At 47.2% G+C, this 25,000-nt stretch overlaps 1 protein-coding gene across 11 annotated transcripts; it reads left to right on the forward strand.

Annotated features, from left to right (window-relative positions):
- Positions 1 to 1,602: 1,602 nt before the first annotated feature.
- MED26 (mediator complex subunit 26) lies at positions 1,603 to 25,000 on the forward strand. Of its 11 annotated transcripts, none has more exons than XM_068997434.1 (5): positions 8,549 to 8,605; positions 10,813 to 11,052; positions 11,717 to 14,467; positions 18,819 to 18,893; positions 20,177 to 25,000. In XM_068997434.1, the coding sequence occupies exons 4-5, from the start codon at positions 18,828 to 18,830 to the stop codon at positions 21,863 to 21,865; spliced, it is 1,755 nt and encodes a 584-aa protein (XP_068853535.1). In that variant the 5' UTR covers positions 8,549 to 8,605; positions 10,813 to 11,052; positions 11,717 to 14,467; positions 18,819 to 18,827; the 3' UTR covers positions 21,866 to 25,000. The 11 variants fall into 11 exon arrangements, with proteins under 11 accessions (XP_068853533.1, XP_068853544.1, XP_068853542.1 ...); XM_068997437.1 differs by having other exon boundaries at positions 12,685 to 14,467; XM_068997443.1 differs by lacking the exons at positions 8,549 to 8,605; positions 10,813 to 11,052; positions 11,717 to 14,467 and adding exons at positions 1,744 to 1,754; positions 19,481 to 19,713.

Raw genomic sequence — 25,000 nt, forward strand, 5'->3', positions numbered from 1 at the left:
GTCTTGATTCTTTTGTTATTTACATTAAGTTGGCCTCTCTGACCACCAGCTTTTCCCCAGGATCATCACAAAGATAATTTGAGTGCAGTGCTGAGTATTTTTTAAATCAAACTGTAAATTATTAGTGGGGCTTCCACAGCTTCAGTTTCTTTGGCTGTTCAGGAGAAAGAGGCCTGAATTAAATGATTCCGAGGCACAGGTTTTAGGGAGTATTTTGAATTTTATCTGGTAGTGAGATGCAAGTGTTGGGCATTTTATTTGAGTCACCCTCTTGGTTGAACTGAAGTTTTCACATAAATGGAACATGACAGGGAAAGGGTCATTTGAGGGAGGATGCCTGGCTGTAATGAACCTAGAAAAATGTACAGACAGGCTCCTTCAAATGTGGTTTAACCTGTCCAGAAATACATACAACCTTTGGTCAAATTTAAACATATTCCTTGTCCTTAATTTCGGTATATTTTGACTCTTTTCTTATTCTTTAGAATGAGAAAAAAAAATATATATATGGTGTGCTCCCTTCTCAGGACATCCAAACACAACACAGGGATAACTAATATAATTCTTGGAAAACAATTAGTGCCTAATCTTCATTAAACCAAGCGTGAAGGGAAGGGTGGACGTGGCATCACTCTGACTCTGAGGCCCCTGGGCTCAGCCCCGAGCTTTGGACTTTGGGGGTTTTATTCTCCCTCGGAAAAATGATGACCCTGTGCAGAGCTGACAGTGCTTTCTGAACACAGGGAACAGAGGAGGGGGGAGCTCCACGGGTAAAGGAATTCAAGCAGTTTTATCACCCTGCACAGAGCGTGCGGCTCCAGAGCCTGCTGTCCCCGCGAGACTCGAGTTGTGCAAAAGCTGTGATTCAGCTTCTAAGCAGCTGCTTTCAAATAACGAAGTCGGGAGTCAAGTTTGAGCCGCTCTTAAATGCTGCCAGGAGTTTAAGTGCCACGCTGATGCTTTGCTGAGGGGACCAGGACGCCCCTCACGCCGCCACGGTGCGAGTGGCGCCCGCAGGGGGCTCATTCCCCTCAGTCGCTGCTCTCCGCACGGCGCTCGGTCCTTCCGGGCCGGGCGGGGGGTCCCCACCGGGGCGGGGCGGCTCCGGGGGCGCTGCCCGGCTCCAGCTCCTCAGCTGCCCCTTCTCCGCCAGCACCGCCCCGCTTTCCCCCCGTCCCCCCCTCTCCGCCAGCTTCTCCCGCTCTTCCCTGCTCCCCCCGTTCCCTCCTCTCCCCGTGTCCCCCTTTTCCCCCTCACGGCGAACCCCCCCCGCCCTCCAGCCCCGCCCCGCTCCCCCACCGCGCACGCGCGTTCCCGCCGCCGCCCGCCCTCCCCCGCGCACGCGCGGTGCGCGCCCCCGGCGGTGCGTGCGGGCGGGGGCCGGGGCGCGGCGCGCGCACGTCACGGCGTCGGGCGCGTCCCAGGGAGCCGCGCGCGGCGCCGGCCCTGCCCCCAGCGCGCCCCGCGTTCGGCCCGAGCGGAGCGGAGCGGAGCGCTGGGCCCGCCCGCTCCCCCCGGCCCCCCGCGCCGCCCCCGCCCCGCGGGGAGCGAACATGCTCCTCCGGCTCCCCGAGGCTGCCGCCGCCGGCGAGTGAGGAGCCGCCGCCGCCGCCGCCCCGGCCCGGCCCGGCCCCGCCGCCCGCCCGCCCCGGCCGCAGCCGCCCCGCTTCGCCCAGGCAATGACAGCGGCTCCGGCCCCGTCCCCGCAGCAGATCAGGGACCGGCTGCTGCAGGCCATCGACCCGCAGAGCAACGTGAGTACGGGCCCCGCGGGCCCCCGCCGCTCCGGGCCGACCCCCGCCCGGCGCTCCCGCCGCGACGCCTTTCTCCCTCCCGGGGCGTCCGGGGCTCCCGCCGGGGCCGCCCCTGGGGCACGGGAGCCTCCGCTGCGGACGGGAGCTCGGAGCTCCCGGCGCGCCGCCCGCCCGGGGTCCCACAGCCGGCGGCGCTTCCCGCCCGCGCCCCCCGGGCCGGGACCGCAGGGCCGCCCCGCCGGGGGCTCCGGAGGCCGCTCCCCGCCCGCCCAGGGCCGCGGCCGCCCCCACCCCGCCGCCGCTCGGCGCCTCCGGCCCGGCCGGTGCTGCCCGGCCATGCGGCGGGCGGCCCGGCCGCCTCCCCACGCCAGGCCGCGGCTCGGGCGCGGCCTGCAGGGGGCTCTGGGCCGGCCCCGCCGCCGCTCGCCGGGACCTTCCGGGGCGCCCACCTGTTCCTCGGGCCCTGCGGCCGCACCGGCCGCGGCCGGGGGCACCCCGGGCTGCGGGGCCGCCGGAAGGGGTCCGGCGGCGGCTGTGGGGCTCTGGAGCTGCTCCAGCGCAGAGCAGCCTCGGTCTTCGCTTCTATCCCTTCCTGCAGCGCCGTAATGAGCTTATCTGCTCCTTCTGGGATGTGGTGTAAGCACAGAAGTCAGCGTGTATTTTACCTGTAAGTGGCCTTAAGTGGCGGTTATCCAAAGGATCATTTGCTCCTTTAAAGGGTTTTTTGGCTCATCCAAGCAGTTCTCCGCTTTGGTGTTTATTTCTGTGAGAGGACTGCAGGGCCCTCAATCTGTCCAATTTTTGAGTCTTAGATCAACAGTCACCACTGCAGGATGCAAAGGTGGGTCTGTCTTGGCCATCTGCAGTTTGTGGGGGCAGCCTCTGGTGCATCAGGCTGAATGTGTACGTGTTATTTCAAGGGCTGGAGTGTGCAAAATGGTGCTTTGTTTCTATTAAAGTCATCCCTGCTCCTGTCTGAACAAATGCTTTTTTGTGATAGACCTGTATCAAAGTCCTAAAGGAGTTAATAAAGTTATTGTCGTTTGGAACCCCCCCGGAGTGGCCTGCGTGTGACAAGGGGACTGAAGAAAAATCACCCTGACATTGTAGGTTCTGTAGAACCTCCTGGGCTGGGCATTTATCTGTGCTGCAGTGTTACACATTGGAGTAACAGTAACAAATCGTGGTGGTAATTGTGGGCTGTTAAATGTCGGCGTTGTCTGAGTTTGCAGTACTTCAACGTGGATCTTGCTGAAATGTCAGTTAGTGCACTTCATGAATCCTGTTTGCTCTGAACTCTCTTTCTGTGGCTGCAGATTTTTCACTCTACGTGAGACTGAGTGCCAACCTACTTTAATAAAATTCTAGCAGATCTGTGGTGTCTTTTGACTTCAGAACTGTCAGCTGCGGTGGTTACCCTAATTCTAGTGTTACTTTGTCAGACACTGTGGCTGTGCAGAGCTATGCAGCCAGGAAGTCAATTTGGTGACGGATACTTTACCCTTTCTCCACACACTGGTGTTACACGATGCTGTTGTGAGAGGACCCAAAATGACAAGGGGAGGCCAGAGCTCCCAACAGGTCAGTAGCTCCTTAAGTTTAGGAGTGATGTATGTTAAATTATAATTCTACATACTTGATACTTATCCAGGGCAATAATTGGTGGCAGAAAAATCAGCCCATTGTTCCGAAGTGCCTGTAGGCAGGGTCTGTTTTCCACTTTAACCTTTTCTTGAAGGAGAGCAGAGGTGGTGCAGCTGAGGTTCATTGTGCAGGCTGAGAGCTCAGACTCTTGGCTCCAAAGCACATGGAATACGTGGTGTTGTTGATTGTTCACTACCTGGCATGTCACTGGCACAGAGGGAAGAAAAACTTTAATTTTGGACACACTTATAAAGCAGATTCTGAGTTTAATCACACTTGGGCACCAGCGTGAAAGTACAAGAAGCTGTTCTGCTGTTCTCCTGCTGGGAGAGTCAGTGCAGCCATGAGGTGCTCTGCCTGCAGGGACTCGTGGAAAACTCCAGCTACTTTCTGCTGGCTCTTAGAATCTTCTCCTGACAGAATTAGTTGTGTTCAAACCTACACTATTCACTGTTGTCACTGACTTCCTCATTTACCAAGAAAGTCAAGCTTTGAGGCCTGGATTTCATTCCAGCTTTTCAGTATATTTGGCGTGTGTATGTGTGTTTCTGCAGAGGGTGAAAGCTGCATCAGTAGTGCCAGGTGGGCAAAACCAGTCCAGTTCTGTGGGGCTGAAGAGGAGGAGACGGTTGGTTCTTCATGGTGCCTTACTGTAGGGTTTGTAAATTTAAGCTTCACTTAAATTCCCTAACACATCCCTAACATGAGCTGCCATTGTGGATATTCATTCCTGAGTGGTTAGTTGGATCTTGGTCAACTCGCAGGTCATGCCTTAAATTAAAAAAAAAAAATAGGACGTAAGTCTCTCTACCTCTGTTGGGTTGAACTGGTCAAAATAATCATTTCCCCAAGCTTGCAGAACCTGCTGGCCTCAGGAAATCATCTCCTGTGCTGATTGTTCATCTCCAGCTGCTCCGTAAAGCCCTGCTGACTCGGGAGCAATATTGAATTTACACAGACGTTTAGCACTTGAACCCCCTCTAGTAATTGCTGCAGAATATATTTATAACTTAGTTTCCCACACTTAGAGGTTACCCGTGTAAATTCTGAACTATTTCAAAGGGGACCTATAAGAAATAAGCTATTTTTAAAAGAACTTACATCATCCTAGAAGCCACCCGGGATGTCTGGTATTGTGTCTTCATTTATTCAGCCTTCTCTCCTCAAGGAAACATATGGGCAAACCACTTCTGCTCCATGACCTAAGCACTGAGTACCAGCATCGCTTTCCTTCCAAAGCTTCTGTGAGAACATAGCAGGAGGTGGAGGAGAGCAGGAGTTCTGTTCTGTGAGATCTGACAGGGGAGATATTCCTTGGTTCTGGTGGGAACAAGGCTTCTGCCTTCGGACTCCGTGTGCTGAGAAGCCACCCCTTCCACCCAGCAGAACACCTTTGCCCTGGTAACTCATGCTCTGTGCTCCTGGGGGAGTTTATCCCCTGATATTAGGAATAATGAGACCTGTTGGTTTTTGCTCTGTGGACAAGCCTGTCGTTTCCAACCAGCTGCTAGAATTGTGCTCGCAATTAAATGGTTCCTCATGCTGAATATGTAGCAATCTGTTCCTGCTTTAATATATTAGATAATAACTTCATTATTTGCCATTAGTACCCCTCTGTGACACAAACCCAGCTTTGGTTTGAGTAACAGCCTGTATTATGTGCTCTCTGTGAGGTTGGGCTTGGCTGTAACTCCGGCTGTGGTTCATGCAGTATCTCAGCTGGACTTGCTGCACAGACATTCAGGAGTGGTCCATGCTCTGAATGATTAATAATTAATTGGTCTGTGTTGGAATATGTTGAGTGGTGCATTGGCATGGGCTGATCTCCCAGCTGGCACAAGTTGCATGGTTAAAGATGCTTCCATGGCTGTTTTCTCTGTTGGTTGCTTTACCAAGGTACTGGAGACAAAACCTCCCTCATTAGGGGTAAAGGTGCTTCCCAGTAGTGTTTTAAGAAGGTGCAGGACACTGCTGTAATGATATAAATATAGAAAGCAGGGGAAGCTGCTGGTTCACTTCCTGAGGGTCTCAGTGGTTTCTTTGGATGCAGGAAGTGTTATGTGTGGGCGAAAGTAGACTAGGAATGGCTCTTGCTTGAGCTTTATCCTCTTCTGTGAGGCCTTAATGAGCTTAGCAGTTTTGAGGGAGGTGCAGAGAACCTGTTGTACCTCTTGCCCTCTTTGGCCCTTTCCTCACTTGCAGCTCATCTTGTTTTGAGCAGTCTCACATTTTCTGTGTGAAGGCAGCAGGTTGTTCCAGGTGTGTGACAAAATGTGCAGGGGCTTGGGGAGCATTTCCTAATGTGCAAGGTCTGGAGTGTTGTTATCATGTCAGTCTTGAGTTCCAAATAAGGATTTGGGCTTGAGGTAGAGAGTCCCTTTGTGTTCAAGTTCTTCATAATAACTTGAAATGAGGACTGTGTTTCTTAGTGCTCTTTATTGCAAACACTTGGATTTCACTTGAAACCTGTGTGAGGGTGATGGTGCAGTTGGGTTTCTGGCCTTGCTTTGAATTTTGCTTGTCCACTTCTTTCTGAAAAAGCTTATTTGGCTTGCTGGTCGTGCAGGCTGTCACTTCTTGAGAGGGTTTGGAGGGCTGGAGGCTTAAAACTTTTCATCAGTGCAGTGCCCCTTGAGCAGTGAGACCATTCTGAACTTTGAGGCTGCTAAGACAAAATCTGCGTAAACAGAAATATCAGAGAGTTTGAATTGAGGGGTCAAAGCAAGGGGAATGCCAAACTGCTTTTCCACTGTTAATTCCTTGAAACTCCCCAGTGATGATGGCAGTAGTCATTTGCTCTGAAGCTCTAATTTGAGTGTTTGTTTCAGCAGCAGTGACAATTTAAATAACACCCACTTCTTATTCCTGCTACACACACCCATTTTATGTGTGCAGGACCATGTGGTGAACTGAACCGAGGAACTGATCAGGGTTTAAAGAAGAAAAAGGCAATATATGTATCTTTTCCCAGGTAGCTTTTGATTAGCTCAATTATTTGATAAAACTTCTGGTGCATCACAAATAGTTCTGACAGCAGAATTGGGTCTTAAAGTGTTTAAATGAGTGTGGAAGCAGAAAAGATCAACTTTCTGTGAGGGTGGGGAGGCCCGGGCTGGCACAGGGTGCCCAGAGCAGCTGTGGCTGCCCTTGGATCCCTGGCAGTGTCCAAGGGCAGGTTGGACAGGGCTTGGAGCAGCCTGGGACAGTGGAAGGTGTCCCTGCCCATGGCAGGGGAGTGGAATGGGATGGGCTTTAAGGGCCCCAGTCTGTGATTCTATGAGGAGTGGAATGCTGCTGCTTCCTGGTGCTTCCCTGCTGCCTTGGGACCTGGCAGGGAGGTGTGTTGTTACCTGGAAAAGTTAGCCACGCCTGTCTGGGTTTTTTGAGGTGACACTGGCTGCCTTGTGGTCAAGTTTCACTTGCAGAGCCTTTTTTGTCGCTGTCACTTGTGTGTGGTTCACAGATGTCTGGAATGATCCTGTGTTTGTGGGGATGCACCAAAACAGTGGCTCTGAATGTGTCCTGGAATAACTGCTGGGAAACATCTTTACAGCTAGCCCAGAGGATGTTCCTGAGTTGCAATTCATGAGTGAGCTCTGCAACTCAAGAGCAAATCACCACCTTCCACTAAAGGCTGTGTGGCTAATGCTCCAAATGATCAAAAATTGGATTGATTTGGCTTGAACCCCTGTGCTTACACCAGCTGAAGCTGCCAGTGGAGCTGGGAGAGCTGCTGGGATACCCGTCCATGTCCCCACCTCCAGTCATTCTTGTTCCCTCCCTTGTGCTGACCCAGCCAAGGAACTCACCTGGCCAAACCCTACCTGAACAGGGGCTCCTCAGGGACCTCTTTCCCTGCCCCAGCCCCTCCTGGGCTGAGAGAGGTGGCAGTTCTGGCATGGAGTTGGGGGAGCATGTGGCAAGGAGAGGTGACGGGGGGGGGTTGGTAGCAGCTCGGGCTGTTGTAGAGTAGCTTGACCCCCCTCACACTGTCAGAATGGGTCATTATAGGGGATCATTAAAGAGCTTTTTAAATCCAAATGATAATGACTTTGCAGCAAGCACCTGTCTGCACATGCTGTACTTGGGCCCTTGGTGGGAAACAAACACTCGGAATGCTCAGAGGCTGCAGGGAAATAACTCTTTAACACTTTTTCATTGGTGTAGCCATGGAACAGCTCCTCAATGGAAGAACCAACTTTTTGTAGGTAGTATTAATATGGGGAATAACCTCTGGCAGTCACCATGAGCCACAGCTTGGAACAGACAGCTGCTGTGCAAAGTGTGGGTCCTTCCAGGAGAGATGTGCTGGAGCAAACTTCCAAGGCAGCAGAGGATCTGTGGCTGGTGCTTCCCGAGTTGCTCCAACTGGGGATGTTCCTGGATCCTGTGTGAGGCCATTTGAGTGCACCTTGGCACACCTTAAAGCCAAGAGAGCAGGGAGCTGAGCATGGCATCTGGCAGGGCTGGAGCTGGGATGGGGTAGGCGTAGGATCCCAGGCACTGCAGCCTGACACCAGCACAGGCAGGAGGGAAAACACTGTCCAAAGCTCCCACATGGAGAGGGACTCAACCTATGCCTTAGGAAGACTTTTAGCTTAGGGTGTATTTCAGAAGTCTGGGCCTGGGCTGGAAATTCCAATTTGTCATTTTGGGGGGGTTTTGTCTGGTAAGTTGAGGGTGAGCCCAGTTTAGGGGTGGTGAGATCTGCGTGGTTGCCTCTCTTCAGGGTTTTGTTGTGGCCACATGACACAACAGCACTGTCATTCTGGCACCTTTGGCTCCCGATCAAAGTAGCTCCACTGCAGCTGAAGCTTTTTCTTCTGTGAGATCCTTTCCCAGTTTCTTCAAGGAGCTGCTGCAGATGACAATTAGTGTTTCTTTTTTTTCAGGAACCACAAAAGTTTCAGGAGAGGGGAAGGAGGAATCAATTCTGCCTGCTGCAGAAGTTTGATGTTAGTCAGGAAGCACTGCTTTTAAGGCATAGTTACTCCAGTACTTTAGGCTTGGAGTTAAAATTAATGTCAGTGTAGTTTTTTTACATAAAAAACATGTCTGTTTTGGCTGATAACACTTTGCTGCTATCTCTTCTCACCAGTTACGTGCTTGGTGATAACTCCAGATATACTTTCTTCGGTCTGTGTAATGTGGTTAGGATGTGGCCCCATTTTTACACTTGGTCTTTAAAGAAATAATTTAAGGTAAAGGTAAGTAAGTACCTCACATTCAGTTTAATGTAAATATAGGTTTGTTTATTCAGTGTTCTAACAGCTAAATTACTCTTTCTGTGGGTAATTCATGCTTTTGGTGTTTGGAATAATATTTAAGTGCCAGCAAATTGCTTTAATTTAAGGTGCAATCTGCTAAAACTCGGCAGCGAATTGGTGTTTTCAGGGGCACGGCTTTCACGGGGCAGCAGTGCGTGCCTGAGTGTGATTGTTAATATCAAAGTGTACAATTTTCAGCATGTCCAAACAGTCAGTGGTAGCAATTTCTGCTGAGGAGTCACTGGAAGTAAAACATAATTAGTTCTGTTTTAGTGAACAGCGTGGTTTCTAACCTAGCAGCTGGGGAGGAGGGATCCTGCGTCCAAGGGATTCAGCGACACGCTCAGCTGAGCGTGTTTTCAAACTTTGTGCTGTGAAGACGACTGTGCAGAGGTGGAAGTCTTGTCTCAGAGTGACAGCTAGCACTTCTGTGGAGCTGCTTTCTCACATAGTTTCCATGAAGGATCAGCTTGCAGAGTATCACAGTCATAATACAGGTCTGGAGGGTTTGATTTTTTTAAGGAGCGTAGAACTGTGGAAGGTAGAGGAACACGGTGTTTTCTCAGGGCAGCGATGCACAGTCATAAATTGTCTTTGGTGAACAAACTTCCAGCACATCTACAAGTGTCTGTAACTCAAGCCATCACTTGAGCAGGATTTTCTGAGCAGGTCAGTACATAACACTCCTCGTGCTCTGTAAGTTAACTGCAGCAGGAGAGGACAGAGAATTTTAATGTGTGTATATAACTTATCATCCTGAAAGTTCCAGGAAAAAATAACAATTCAATATTGTAGTTAATCCTTGGAGAAACTATAGTTGATTTTTGAACAGAATTGAGCACAGTGAGATAGAGGAGACGATGCAAGAGGTGATGTTTCAGATTTATTTGTGAAGATGGGTGCCTGCAGCTCATGGGCTGAGCACACTGCTTAGGAGCCTGGCTGCATTCTGGAAAACTCAGTGTCAGTTGTCTTGTGAGGGAGAGTTTGTCTCTCAAAATAGGAGCTTTTGAGTTTTGACTTTGTATTCTCTTCACTGGACTTTTCAAGATAGGCTGCCAAGGGGCTTAAGCTTCACTGGGACTTTCTGAAGTGGAAGTTGTGAGGTTTTTTGCCACTAGGTTAGAAATAACCAGGCCAGGTTGGAGCTTCATTAATGTTCTGCCCCATTGCTGGAAGCATTCAAGGCTATGTTGGACCAGCCTGGGATAGTGGAAGGTGTTCCTGCCCATGGCAGGGTGTGGAATGAGGTGGGCTTTAAGGTCCTTTCCAACCCAAACCAGTCTGGGATTCCACTATTCCATGTTCTGTGTTTAAATAGAAGAAAAGTGCAGATGGATACTGTGTTCCTTTGTTCTGCCGTGACCACGCTGAGCAGTTGGTTCTGGAGTTGGAGCTGCTCTTACAAACCCTGAGCTGAGAAGGTTCCATGTTCACCTTCCTCCAGGGAAGACTTTTTTTCCCAGCCAAAGGTAGAGAAGGCATTTTGTTTCCAGGGAGATGCTAAGGATTGTGCCACTGGCTGGAATGGCCAAGCATTCTCCAGGGATTATTGCCGGGCTTTGCTTTCCTGACAGGTGACATTGTCCTGAGGTGACACAGCCTTCAGAGAATGGAGGTATTTGGAAATGGGTGACTAGCAGCAGTGTTTAATCTAGAATTTGGAGAGCAGTAATTCTAGAAGATGGGTAAATTGTTTTCAATTTTTTTTCCATATCCATAAAACTTGTTTATGGTATGTGCTGACAAGAATTCATTACTGGTAACAGTTGTTGAAAGGATACAGTGACTTCTCTCCACAAACTTTCCCAGTTTGTAACACCATTTTTCTCAGGTTTTGTGAACAAACATACCATGCTTAAATTCTCATGAGCATATTGCACTTCAGTGTGATTAATTAATACATTCCACAAAGAATTCAACATTGTATTCACCAGGCTCCTACCTCAGCCTCCTCCTCATTTAAGGAATCAGCTGAGAAGCTTCCCTAGAAATTTGAGGAAAAGCTGGCCTGCTGCATTTAAAGTACACTGATATGGTGATAAATGGTTTTATTTTTTAAGAAAAGAGTGAAAATTCTGTATTATGGGGACATTAGTAGGGCCTTTCTGAATTGCACTCAGATACAAACTGCTCTGTGTTAACAGCTCTGCGTAGACACTCTATGGGATGGATAAAATAATATTTAAGAACTTCACAAAGCTCTGGACCCCTTCTCATCAAGTCCTTAAATGCATGTTGCATGGTTTTAAATGTTCACCAGTTCTGTGGAGTGGATGAAGATGAAGCAGGTGGTCACAGAATTATTCTGTCCAAGTGATGCCTTTAGGGGTCCCATGGTACCTTACTCTTATCCTAACCCAGGGAGGTACCACCAGTGAGTCCAGGTGAGTTCCTTACAGCAGAAAGCACCAAGATCATGATGAATCAGCAGGGGCACATTTTAAGGCTGGATTTTCTGTATATTCTGTATTATTCTGCCTGAATAATCATCCAACTGCGTTTGTCTCATTGAAGTAGGACCAGTTGTCCCCGTGACTTTGCTTGCACAGCAACCTCATTTTATGGCTCTCTAAATTTTGAAGCAATAATTTTGGACTTCAGCTCATGGCTTATAATAAATATTAACTACCAGGATTCATCTGGTTGAAGTTTCTATACGGGGGGAAGAGGAGGAGAAATGATTATCCTGTAGACAAGGAAACTGTATCATGGTTGGGGTGTGCTTAGCATCAGTGCAGTGATTGAGGGGTTGTGAGATGGCTGAAATAGTGACAGGGAGCAACTACAGAGCCTGAGCGGGGAGAGGAACTTTGGGCATTTCTTTTGGGATTGTTGGGATCACATTCACATGAAGCTCTGTGCTGGGGCAATGAGGTTGGAAGTGTTGAATTTTTAGGTCCTTTAAAATACAAGCTGTTACAAGAGTTACCTGTATGGATCTTTTTGAGAGGACAATTCTGAATTGCTGCTGACAGTCTAGTTTGGAGTAGGTGGAAATGGGTGTTTTAATGTGTTTGTGCTCCTTGTAATTCAGTGTCTGTTCCCCAGGTACAGGGGCATGGCTGGAAGGGACTTCATGTGGTCCATCACCTTCATAAAACAGCTCCTTCTGGACTTGTCTAATCTGTTCTTAACCCTCTGTAGTGGCTCTGGAGACTATGGAGAGATTATTTGAGCGCACTGGTAGCTCGCTGGTTATTTCTATATGCAATCAGTATTTGTCTTGTTGCAAATTAGGCCAGTGAGCTTGAAAACAGTTGATTAACATTTTCTTTATTATGACTAATAATGCATGGGAAGGCTTATTTCAAGCTTCATGTGTCTCTTCTGTATTTTTTCAATACTGTGTTAAATGGAAACTTCAACTTTTTGTTATTAACCATGTTTTCAAAACCTCTTATCGCTGCTGTCCTTTGACCTCCTCTTTGTGTGTGTTCTTGCACTGTTGCACCTTGAGACAAAGATGTAATTCCAGCTGAATTTGATTCTTCTACCATTCCTTACATCTTGGGATTGAGTGGAAAACACCACTAGATTATCTTGCTTGCAGTGTGCTGTGGTAGATGCCACCAAGAGTGGCAGTGACTGCCTGGGGTTGTGCTCCGTGGTTCTTGCTCCATTCCTTCAGCAGGAATTTGTGCCACATGTCTTTCCAATTGAATGGTATTTCATGTAGCCTCTTCAGCTGCTGGGCTTTTTAAAATCAGGCTACTGAATTTTTATTTGTTCAGGGTCACAGTCTGGTGGGGTGGGTTTGTTGTGGGGTGTGGAAAAAGAAGTGGAGGGGGCCATGTTGCAGTGAATCTTCTCTGTATGTCTGCAGCTCAGGGTTGGCGCTTACAGGCACGATTCTTATGGTGTTATACAAAATGTTCAGTAACTGTTAAAGCTGACAGGTATTTCTCTCTGTAGTTACAAAAATGTCTTCCAGTTATTGGCTAATAAATATAAATGGAGAAAAGTGTTTCACTGTTGCTGTTTTCTGTTTGCCTTAAAGACCTTTTTGTGTTGTGCAGGGAACTGGCCTGGGAACTGGGGGTGTGTCTTGTCTTCATAGCCTGTGTTTTACTACCTCTTGTATCTTCTGAGTGCCTCCTCCAGTGGATACTCCTTTTGTTGGGTGGTTTCCCCTGCCTTGCCCCAGCCTGGAGTCTGTTCCTGCTGCGCCAGGGGTCTTGGATGCCTCCCTGGGAATGGGCCATGCAGAGAAGAGCTGGAGTGTTCATGGCACTTCCCAGCTGCTGTGGATTTGTGTCTGGAGGCCTTTTGTAAGTGCCAGGGCAAACTGTGTTTTGTGCTGGCAAACTCCTCTCATTCTCTTGGCTGCTGTGGTGTCTGCACAGCTCAGGGATGTGCGTGGGCACTGCCGGGAGGGAGCAGGGGAAATATTTCAGGTCCACCGGTTTCTTCGCACTGCGGAATTTTATTGGAATCTGACCTTAGTCTTGTTTGATGATCCTGACTTTGTAAAGTGTATACAGGAAGGTATCTGGATGATGTTACTTTGCCATTAAATAAAGCCTAAGTACAAATAAAATACATGCAGATTGTTTTGACTCTTTAAATTAGACCTGGGAGTTTTAAGTCCGGAGGTGCAGATAATGCCTCCTGTGCCTGGCCATTCTTTGGACTGTTCTTGGTACTCAAGGAACATTTCTTCTATCCCTCGTTTTGCACCACAAATTTCTGATAAGTTTTCAAAGCCTGAGCTCCGTGTGAATTTCTCTGTCATAGAAGATTCTCCCAGTGAATGGCTTTTAACCCAAATCGTTGATTCCTTAATGTTTAAAGATCTGTTTTACTAAATACTATTAGAAAACTGGCCTCCACCTTTAAGAATATCTTTTGTGTACTCGTTAACATCGGACCTTTGTTTGGCAAACTGACTTTCAGACATTTCCAAGAATGTGAGCAAAGTAGTGCATGGTCATCTTTTTGGTATGTTGTGTCTCTGAATAGTATCTCGTGTTTCCTATCTTTAGACAACATCATGTCACATTGGGGCTAGGGGGAACTGTTAATAGATCAGCTGCAAGGGAACTGAACTAAATACCAGCAGGTTGTAACCTGAATTCTAACTTGGTATGTTTAGTCTGTACCTTTGAAAAAATGACATTACAATTTTCTGTTGGTGGTGTGTATTGTCAGTGTCTGGTGTCTCATAGTTCCTACACAAAGTGCTAAATAAACTCTGCACCGCTGTATTTCTGTTGTCACAGTTAAATAAAGCCTCCTGTGAATAGCAACTTTTCTCTCCTTCCTTCTTATTCCATATTTTAGATTACTGTGCAGCAAAGTAGCTTTTTTACAAAAGCAGTGTTGGGGCACGATGTGACACTGAGGGGGGACCCCGATCTGGGGCAGGAGCTGGTGTTGGGCTCCAGGTGACACCGAGAGCTCCAGGAGAAGGAACACCAGCGATGCCATCGCTCCTGGAGCAGGCACTGCTCCTCTTGGGAATCAGCTCTGCCTCCCTGGCCTCTCCAGCAATATTGACCTTGAACCTGGCATCTTCTTGAACATTATCCTGCACTCCCTGAGGAGATACACAGCCCTGTGCTCTAGGACAGTTTGGTAACTCCCCATCAAGGTGCTGCTGGTCCCAGGAGCAGGGGGAAGACAAAAAATGCTCCTGTGAACTTCTCTCTGGACCCTGCTGCTGGTATTGACTGCCACCAGAAACCTCCACCTTGGAAATAGACACCTGGATTTGTCTGTAGGAAGATAAAAGACCTGTTCAGTCTCCCATGGTGTCTCCACTTCCCTGCTTACTTCTGTTAGACTGCTTTGGTGCTACAGGTGGGACAATGTTACAGAAGTACTTTCTCTGAAACCATTGAAATTTGAGTATTTGTAGATATTCTGAGGAAGTAGTTAAGTATGATGGCAAATCAATTCTCTCCAAACCAGCATGTTGTGATACCTGTGTGCTCTGTTCCACCATGCCCACGGTGGGGTCAGGCTGTGATTGTTGTAAGCTGTGATTTCAGGAGGGTGATGGTGTTACACTTTGGTTTTAGAGGAGGGTCAGTGATGGGGGACTCCAGGCCAAGTTTAAGTATCCTTTAGAAACTTGTGAAGGTACTAATGTGACCCAGAAGGATGATGATACTGTATCAAAAGATGCCTTTTAGCACTGTTACCTGAACTTTGTGATTGAAAAGAGCCTTTCTATCAGAAAAGCAGAAATCTGCAGGAGTGGTTTCACTGCAAGGTTTTTTGGAATTGTGCATTCAGTTTTTCATGTTACACAGAAAGAGCTGCTCCTTCTACTCCAGGTAACTCCGGTGTGGTTTGTCGTCTATCACGGTCTAGTCATGCATGCAAAGATCTTTAGAAACATCCTCATGAAATATTAAAAAAAGAAAAAAATCATTGCTTTATCTGAGTGTCTGAAATAGAAAGTGAATGTAACATTTGTTTTTCAGGCTGCAGTGAGGGAGTGCAGGTTGTGCTGTGTGTCTGGGCAGTCCCGAGGAGGACAGGAAGGTGTTATGGGGTGCTCATGTTGTGTTTGGGGTCTGGGCTGGTGTGTAAGCAAAGAAAGAGAATCAAAGCATCACATGGAGTGTGCTGGTCCAACAGAAAACACATCCCAGCACCTGGAAATGGTGGTAGAGCTTGTATGGATGCAGAGCTTGCTGCTGCTTTCAGATTTCCTGGGAAGGCAGGGGTGGAAGTGGAGGTGGGAGAGAACAGCTGTACCTCAGCCTTCCCAAAAAGCCCTTTAAACTGCTGTGTAACACCCTGAAATTAGTCACTGGCTTGGTCCTGGTTTAAAAATGCTGAAATAAGATTAAGATGGCAGTTGAGGAAAGAAAATTAAGCTTCTTGATCTTTTCCTGAGAGTTCAGAAACCCCTGCTTTTGTCTGAGGCTGGAGTAAAAACATTTAGTGCTTAACTCGGAAAAGATCTCGGATAGCAGTAGTAAGCTCTAGAGTATGGCTGAATGGCTGGATGACTTAAGGAGCCTTGCATGGAATAAATAAGATTTGTTTTCTGTGGCTGTCATTAGGGTTGGCTGGAAAGGATTATCATGGATGACTCAAAGCAGATGTTCTCCAGTAAACTTTCGAGTGAATTAGTCTGTGTGCCAGTCAGTCCTCTCAACATGGGAGCAGCATGGGAGAATTTGGAATGCTGTATCAATTATGTATCAATTATTATGAACTGTTTGCTGCAAGCTCCTAAATGTGGGTCCTGGAAGTTGTTGTTTTTGGGGGTACTAAGGGGTTACAGTGTGAGCAGGCAAAGGCACGTAGAAACTAAAATGCAAATTCCTGAGACACTGACCTGGGCATTACAGCCCTGCCCCGTGTCCAGAGGGAGCCAAATTCCCTGTCCTGCTCTGCTCCATGGTACTTCACCTCTCTGTTCTGTTCCCAATAAGCATCTTCAGTAGCCCTTCATGTTAATAGATTATCTTTTCTGGTGCTGCTCAAAGTGGGGTGGTGTTTTGTAACATTAGTGCCACATTGGTTATGTGGCTATGCATGAATTTTATTGTAACAGTTGGTTTTAGGTGAAGATACTGGTGTGCAAGATTGGGGTGCTGCTGTTATCCCTATGGTGTCTTCTCATGGAAGAGGTGGTACTTGAGGAGTTTTGGGAGGTCCTCTTGTTTCCATCACTGTGTTTAACTATGCCACAAGGAATTTCATACTCCGTGTTATTTTAAAATAGGCAAATGTGATTTTTATTTTAAGCATCTCTTTATGGCACTTTGGATGAAACATTCTGAGAAAACTACACAAGGGGAAGAGGGGAGAAGTTGTTGAACGTGCTTGAACATTTTATGTATTTATTTTCAAAGAATCAAGCTTCCCTACAGGTCAAAAAAAAAAAGGAAAATGAGAGGAGCTGCTTGCAGTTGTCTGGAGTGTGAGATGTTCGTGCTCCGCTCAGCAGTTGCTCCGTGACAGCGCGTTCTCAATTGGTTACAAATGTGTGAGGAATCCGAAGTGGGTGGTTTGTGTTCCAGCAGGAGCTGAGGGTGCAAGGCCACTTTCACTGTCCTTAATTGGCACCACGTGTCCCCCAGAGGAGGGAGGGAAGTCACAGCCTGTCAGTCCTGGTGTAGACCTGAGAGGTGATTTAGCATGTGGGGCATCCGCTGGTGTGTGTTTGGGGGTATTGAGCAAAGACAAAGCTGTGACTGGAAATTCCCTGACCAGTTTCATCTTTCTCTAGGTGTGTGTACACATGAGCATATCACTTTCCCCATCTTGACCTTCTGATAGGCTAATGACCCTTTTTTTGCCATCAGTTTGTCATTTAGATAACGAATATTTGGGGATTACCAGTAACTGCAAAAATAATTGTACCAGTTATTGGTGTGTGCAACAGAGCCTTTTTCACCCTGGTAATTCATAGTCTAAAATATGTGTTGGGAAGGAGAGTATCGTGTTTTGCAAGTTTAAAAATATTTGTCTGGAAACTCCCAGAATTGAGCATTAACTATTCTATGGGCTCTGGTTCTAAAAACTGAAAAAATCAACCCCAATGTTGTGTACTGCTTAAACTGTGGTGCTAAACTGTCCTTGCTGGGCACTGAGGGCAGGGCAAAGGTCAAAACAGGGAAGAAAGTCAGTGCACTGAAGTGAAATAATAAGAACCAAAATATGTCAGAATAGGTGCTCTTGTTTCTCTAAAGGTTAAGCAGAGTTTTACCAGGCCTGACCTCATGGCAGGGCTTTAAATATCTGCAGAGTGAAGAAAGAACCAGGACAAATTAATTCATCTTTGATCTGGAGTTGGTTTTACAGCCTGTAAGAGTTAGAGTCACTCAAAGCCTGCATAGACTTTAAACGTAAGTTTGATAAAAGTAAATTAAAAAATCAGGACAGATGTTTCATCACTGACAGCTTCACCGAGGTGTCTCCAGCACTAAACAGTCCTGCAGGGATGGACAAAGCATGGTCTGTGCCCAAGGTTTTGTGAAAGAGAGAGACTTCAGCTCCTGGTGCTCCTCTTGTATATTAGTGGAGGGGTAAAACTGACTTGGAAAAGCCAGTTCTTACAGAAGTCAGTGTTTTTAAGATGAGGGGTCATGCAGGGGAGTGTGTAGCTGGGAGGGCAGAGCTGCCTGGTGATGATGATGCTCCTGATTAGGTTTCAGGATGATGTGGGATCCCTGCAGAGGTTCTTGCTGAGAGATTTTTCTCACATGCACTTCACGTCCAGTTGAGTCACAAATGCAATTAAGCACTAAATGAGACTGTGATTCAAGCTTTCCTTTGCTTATCTTTAAATCTATCTCCAAAGGTGAATTAGAAATTCCAGGTTTCAGTGCTCTTAACATCAGGTAATGGAAACAGAGATCTCTGTGTAGGATCATAAACTCATTTGGGTTGGAAAAGCTCTCCAAGATTAACAAGTCCAACCCAGCACTGCCATGTTCACCCCTAAACCAAGTCCCTAAGACGTGCAGTGTGTGGTTTCTCATGAAAACCATTAAAGTCCCATGTGTGCCCAGGATGTACAGGATGTGCAGCTGTGCTGGGGGTGCAGTGCAGCCCGTCAGAGAACCTGCTCCTCACTTCTTGAATGGATGTGGATTTGTGCAGTTCCTCCTCCCCCTGTACGGCCCCAGCAAGGGGTGATGGGGTGGCCGGAGGAGCCGGGGCTGGTGCTGATGGTCTGGGGACACCTGCTGGGCACAGCCCCGGCCGAGGAGGGACCTGCAGGCTCCTGTGTGCAGTACAGGAAGTGATAGTGGAATAAAGCTGTAGAGCAGTGGCTTGGGTAAATCTGCAGTGGGGCCTGAAGGATTAAACTCCAGATTTCCAATTGCACCGGCTGCTGCTCCTGCTCCACTTGGCACTTGTTTCCTGTTAGGCTGTGGGCAATTAATTGATGCTTTGCAAAGGGGTCTCAGAACTTTGTTACTCAGTCACAGCGGTTTTATTGCAACTGTTTCCTTGAGTTTTACATAAGAGTGTGTTTGTTACAGCTCCTGCAGTTTCCAACTAGGTCAGTAAAAGTGTCCTTGTCCCTATTCCTTGAACAATCAGCTCCCTAAAGCCAGACAGTCTGATAGCAGTTTGTGATTAATGCTTCCAGCAATTATAAAGTGGAAGGTCTTAAATTACATTTGTTAACTAAGACCAGTACCTGAAACATGAAGTGACTTTGTCTTCCTTGTTGCAGATCCATAACATGGTGGCAGTGCTGGAAGTGATCTCCAGCCTGGAGAAATATCCCATTACCAAAGAGGCACTTGAGGTATGTCACCCTCTGAACATGATTTTTTATGTGTATAAAAGGACTTTTTCCTGCCTTTCTAATTTCCATCACAGCTTTTCTGGAAACAATAGACGGATTGCAAAGGATTCACAATTAAGATATTATTTTGTCCCTCTCATGCTGCTTCCAACATCTCGCTGAACACAGGGATCCTTTCTGGGCCCAGATCAGTATTCTGGGCAGCACAGTTCCTGTTTGTGCAGGGCACTACATTAATCATCACTTGCCACTGATTAATTCTGTTGCATTCAGCAATATCACTCTGCAGTTCCGGTCACCTTTATAGAGGTTTGGTGACCAAGCACCTAAAATCTGAAATAGGAATAGAGTTGCCATGTGTCTATAAAATTAATCTTAAATTCAGTTTAGCAGCTTTCAAGGTCTGATATTTGTAGTGGGATTTGGTGTAGGGAGAGTTGAACTCTCACTGACCACTTGCAGAAACAGTTTTATGGCTGAATTATATATTTCTTTTTCACTCTTTGTATTGAAATTAGCGGTGTTCTTGCTTTTAACTGTTGCTTAATTACAACTCCACCTGTATTTCAACATATCTATCACAACAGGTTGCATATTTCTCTCACAGTCTGGTCTATGTTCTCCTTTGAAGTACTTTTCTTAAGAAATCTGACTTGTGGAACAGTTCTTTGTTTCCAAATGTGCTTTGGGAACAATCAGACACTTCCTTCCGCTCATGAAACCACCTTGGGACACCCTGGGAATGCTTGTTTAAATGGCTTTTTTGTACGTTTCCACGAGGCTGGGGAGTGAAGGGAGAGGAGAGAGGTGGAGGAAAAAGGTAGGACATAACTCACACCTGGTAGTCAGGTTTGTTAAATAGAGATTTTTATTGTTAACGACTTACTGTAACAGGCAAAGATCCTGGAATTCTTTTCTCGGCTCTTTCTGCAGCTTTTATATTTCCCTTGTGATAAACACACACCTTTGGGTGCTGCATTTCCCCTCAACTCTGAACCTGCACCCTTATTCTTAAGGTTCTTTCTCATTAAAGAATTCCTTTCTGATGTTTTTCCCAGCTCTCCTGCTTTTACCAGGGAACAAAGACTTGAAAACTACAGTCGGTTTCACGTTGCGTGGCAGAGCACTGGACTAATCCTTTCCAAAAAGATTAATGCAACACTTAAATCTTTAGTGTTTTTAACCAGGTGTTTTCAGGGGTGAGCATTACAAAGCAGAAACGTTCCTTAAGACTTTTGCTTGGAATGATACATGTTTGTAAAACACCTTGTCTGTCTTTGTAGGAAACAAGACTCGGGAGGCTTATCAATGAGGTGAGGAAGAAGACCTCCAATGAGGAACTTGCCAAACGTGCCAAGAAATTGTTGCGGAATTGGCAGAAGTTGATAGAACCCGTAACCCAGAATGAGCCAGTGCCAAGGGGGCTGCCCAACCCACCGGGATCAGCGAATGGAGGTGCTCACAACTGCAAACCAGACACACAACTTCCTGCTGTGGCCGGCTCCAAGCCCATCAGCGAACTGAAAAGCAGGAATGATATCCAGAAACTAAATTCTCCAAAAACAGAGAAACTGGGAAATCGGAAAAGGAAAGGTGATCACAGGGATGGGCATCAGGGCCCTCCTCCCCCAAAGGTCTCCAAAGCTAGTCATGAAGTATTACAAAACTCTTCACCCCCTCCAACCAATGGAATTGGAGGTAGTCCTGAAAATTTTCCTAGTCCTGTAGACATAAACCTACATGCAGGGCCCGAAAGCAGCAGGACAGATCTCAGTGAAAACGATAAACACAATAAGATCCCAGTAAACGCTGTAAAACCTCACACCAGTTCTCCAGGACTTGTAAAACCTTCAAGCACTTCCTCGTTACTAAAGACTGCAGTGCTTCAGCAGCATGATAAATCAGAAGAAGCCACGGGCCCCCACCAGCCCAAGAGCCCGCGCTGCTCCTCCTTTAGCCCCAGGAATGTTAGGCATGATACTTTTGCTCGGCAGCACACCACATACTCACCAAAGGATTCGATGCCCAGTCCATCTCAAAGGTCTCAGTTCTTAGATGCTGCACAGGTGCCATCGCCGCCACCGTCCCTGATGCAACCATCCACACCTCCCATGCCAGCCAAGAGACTGGAGTTCCCTCCTCAGGCGGCCCCCGAGGCGGCACAGCACTGGCAGGAGCAGCAGGGAGCCGCCGAGGGCCAGCACAGGCACACAGCAGGGACACTTCAGCAGCACACGGCTCCTGGCTGCAAAGGTCACCCTGGGGAATCGCTCCCACCACACATGGGCTTCCCACAGGACACTTCCAAAATGGACAGTGATGATGCTGCTTCAGGGTCCGATAGCAAAAAGAAGAAAAGGTACCGACCCAGAGACTATACAGTCAACTTGGATGGGCACGTGACAGAAGGGGGTGTGAAACCTGTGAGGTTAAAAGAGAGAAAACTCACTTTTGATCCCATGACAGGACAGATAAAACCTTTAACACCGAAAGATCCTTTGCAGGTAGAAATCCCTGCACTTACTGAACAGCACAGGACAGAAACGGAAAAGCAGGAGCAAAAACCCAACCTGCAAAGCCCCTTTGAACAAACGAACTGGAAAGAGTTGTCCAGAAACGAAATCATTCAGTCATATTTAAACAGACAGAGTAGCTTGCTGTCTTCATCAGGAGTACAGACTCCAGGAGCTCACTACTTCATGTCTGAGTATTTAAAGCAGGAGGAAAGCACTAGAAAAGAGGCTAGAAAGACTCACGTTCTAGCTCCTAACAGCAAACCTACAGACTTGCCTGGGGTCACCAGAGAGGTCACGGGCGATGACCTCGACAGAATACGTGACCACAACTGGCCAGGCGTGAACGGTTGTTATGACACACAGGGTAACTGGTATGATTGGACACAGTGCATATCCTTAGATCCACACGGGGATGATGGGAGATTGAACATCCTGCCTTACGTCTGCCTAGACTGAGAGCAGTTCTGCTAACCACGCTTTTTACACCTGCAGTTAGCAGAACTGGCAGACACAATGCCACTTCCAGCTGGAGAGAGCCTCCTGTCCTGGACAAACAGGCCCCACGAGCAGAGGGGGGGAGGGAGCTGGGCTTTTCCAGCTCGTTCCTTTAAATTCTCCTTTTGTGAAATGCTGCTACCAGTTTACTAACAATTGCAAAGGAAGGCATACGAAGGTTGATCAGTTGAGTTCAAAACTCTATAGCGAGCCAGCTCTAAAAAGTGTTAGTCCCCAAGAAGTGAAGAGGATTTCCAGCACTTTCTGAATGCCGGAATCTTACTACAGGCAGGTACAGAGAAAAATTGTGGAAGTTACCTTAACAAAATATGCATCTATTTATTTGACTTGATTTGGGTTTTTATTTGGCAGTGAGATATTCGAGAGACAATGTGCAAAAACTGTAGTTTTATTTCTATCACATCTCTGAACATGATTGCATTATTTAAGAGTCATGTGGTACGGAGATTGGGTTTTAAACAGCAGGTGTTGCACTGCAGGCTGGGCCACCAGCTTCAGCTCAACATTCCATAGGCATCCACATATTTTAGTCTGGTTTCAGTTTAAATCCAGTCTCTGAGAAATGCTGCAAAAACTAGATGTTTAACGATATTTTTTGATCCCACCACCACCAGCCAAATATTTTTCCTCCTTTTCCCTTCCTGCAAACTTATAGGTAAAAAACAAAAAGACAAAAAAAACAAAAAGACAAAAAAAAACAAAAAAAGAAAAAATCACCTTTTCTAGAATCTAAATGTAATGAGGGTGCTACAAGTTTGTAACTGTACTGTGAGAGGGAAAAAGGAAGCCTGTTTGTATGCTGGAAATATACTTGTTACCATTCCTTTAGATATTGTTTGCCTTATGGATATCCATCATAAACGCAATTTGCAAAAACAAAGAGCCTTAGTGAATGTACAGTAACTAGACTTCTGTGTTCCTGGGATGCAGAAGGGAGCAACTTTGCTATTTGGTCCTTTAAGTGGACACGTTGTGATATAAATGTGGAAATAAAAAAAATTTGCACAAACCAGTTTGTGAATTATTTATATATACTCCACTCGTTTCCCCCCCCCCCCCAAGTCTGCTCAGTTCAGCCCAGCTAAGGGAGCCCTGGCACTGGGAACCCGTCGGAGCAGGGAGGTGGAGCCGAATCCCACGGACACTGCCGGTAGGGATAACGGGATGTCTTCCAAGTACCTTGGTGTGGTGTTCAGTCACACAGGTTGGATTTGTTTTTAACTCTGGAGACTGATAACCCAACTGCTGATAATGTACCTCAAAGCCTAAAGAGATCAGACTTCATCTTTTCGTCTCGGTAACTTTGTAATGTTTTATTCCTAATTGTTACAGTGCTTTCTAAAGCAGCCTGGGGTGTAGAAAGTGAAGGATTTCTATTAACTGTAATTGCTTTAATATTTGGGACTGTGTTGTTTTATGCAGTCCCCAGTGCTGGGCTTCTGTTCAGGGGAGGGGACACTATACCAAAAATATTCCTGGGCTTATTAACTCTGTTAACCCATGTGTGCTGGAGATGAGCCTTGGCAAGAGGTGTCCTGTCTTTGAGGGCAGAGTCAAGCTCTTCCCTGGTTTTCAAAGGAGGGTGCTCCTGGCCAGGTCTGCATTGTGTTGGTTCATTCCCTGGAATACAACTGATGAAGTTTGGTTTCTTTTTAAGTCATTCTTGTTCATCGTTTATGATCTGACTGTTACTGAAATGTATGGGTATTTCAGAAATACAATGTCTGTGTGCTTCCATTTCTGAAATCTGAGGTCTGAGAGTGAAACCAGAAGAAGTGGTTACCAAAAAATGCATCCAAGTATATTTTCAGTTTACTTCCATTCTGTCCTTCTGCAGTTGCTGAGGTTGAGCAGTGTGGTTTAGAGCTGGGGAAAGCTCCTGTCTTGCAGTTCAGATTTGATGGTAGAGGGCTAAGCTGCTGGTCATTTTGGAAATGCTTGAGTTTTGTTTATGTAAAAAAGTACTGTGCATCTTATCTCCCCCTGCCCTTCCTCCCTCCTTCCCTGAATGGTCCCATTTAGGAACAGGGTCCGTGCTTTTTGGAGGCCTTTGAATATTCCCAAATTTCAGGAAATGACGAAGTACTACTTGATAAATTCCATCTTTTTCTCCACTGCTTCCATTTCTGATGCAATTGATGGCCCTTGACTGCACTGGGTATGGTGATGCCCGAAGCTCATCACAGCTTTCAGATTACACACAAAAATTGCCTGTGCTGATGCTCATCTGTTTGAGGGAGCATCAGGAACCAGACCCAGCCCTTTCCCTGGTGGTACAAAAACTGCTGGAGAAATTCCCTCCCAATGCAAGCTTTAAATCTTGTTCCTTGCTGAGTTTGTTGCTGCTGTAAGGGGTCAACTCACTTGTGTGTCCTCCAGGGTGAGATGAGGCTTGACAATCTTTATTTCAGCATGCCAGTATAACCAGTTCTGTGAGCTCCAACAAATGTGAATAAGTTTACAAGGTGATATTTTTTTGTCAATTTTGTAAACAAGTTCAAATGAAGTTTACCATGTGCGTACCTGCTGTGTACTCTCATTTGTGCATGACTCAGTTTCTCTGCTACTGCTTTCTCCTACCTCTCGCAAAAATTCTCCTTCTAATCCTAAAACCTGAAGTTAAACCACTGCCATTTCTTCCTTGTCAATGGATGACATGAAATGGCTCATCAGCAAATCTTTGGGGAGTCGCCATTACCTACAGTGCGTGGTTTTCATGGGCAAATTAATCCTGTAGAAATGCCTCTTGACAGCGTGCATGGATGAACGGGGCTCTAGAACCCCTCCTGCCTGCCAGGTACTCACCCATCCTTTACCCCAGCCGGCGCTACGCGTTGCTCGCGTTAGTTTTAAAGGTCGGGAGCGATCGTCTCGGTGTCTCCGAGCCCGTGACCTTCGCTCCGTCCCTGCCCTGTCGCTGCCCTGCGCTTCGGTGTCCAAGGGCCGGTGCTGCCGCACCGCCGAGCCCTGGAGGCGTCTCTGCTCCCCCAAACGCCGTCCCCGGTCACGGGAACCCCTCGGGCTCCATCGCCTCGCTCCGGGGGCCGCGCGGGGCTGGCGCCGAGGGCCGCGGGG

Source organism: Aphelocoma coerulescens, chromosome 28 (genome assembly GCF_041296385.1).
Source record: "Aphelocoma coerulescens isolate FSJ_1873_10779 chromosome 28, UR_Acoe_1.0, whole genome shotgun sequence".
Taxonomy (NCBI): Eukaryota; Metazoa; Chordata; class Aves; order Passeriformes; family Corvidae; genus Aphelocoma; species Aphelocoma coerulescens.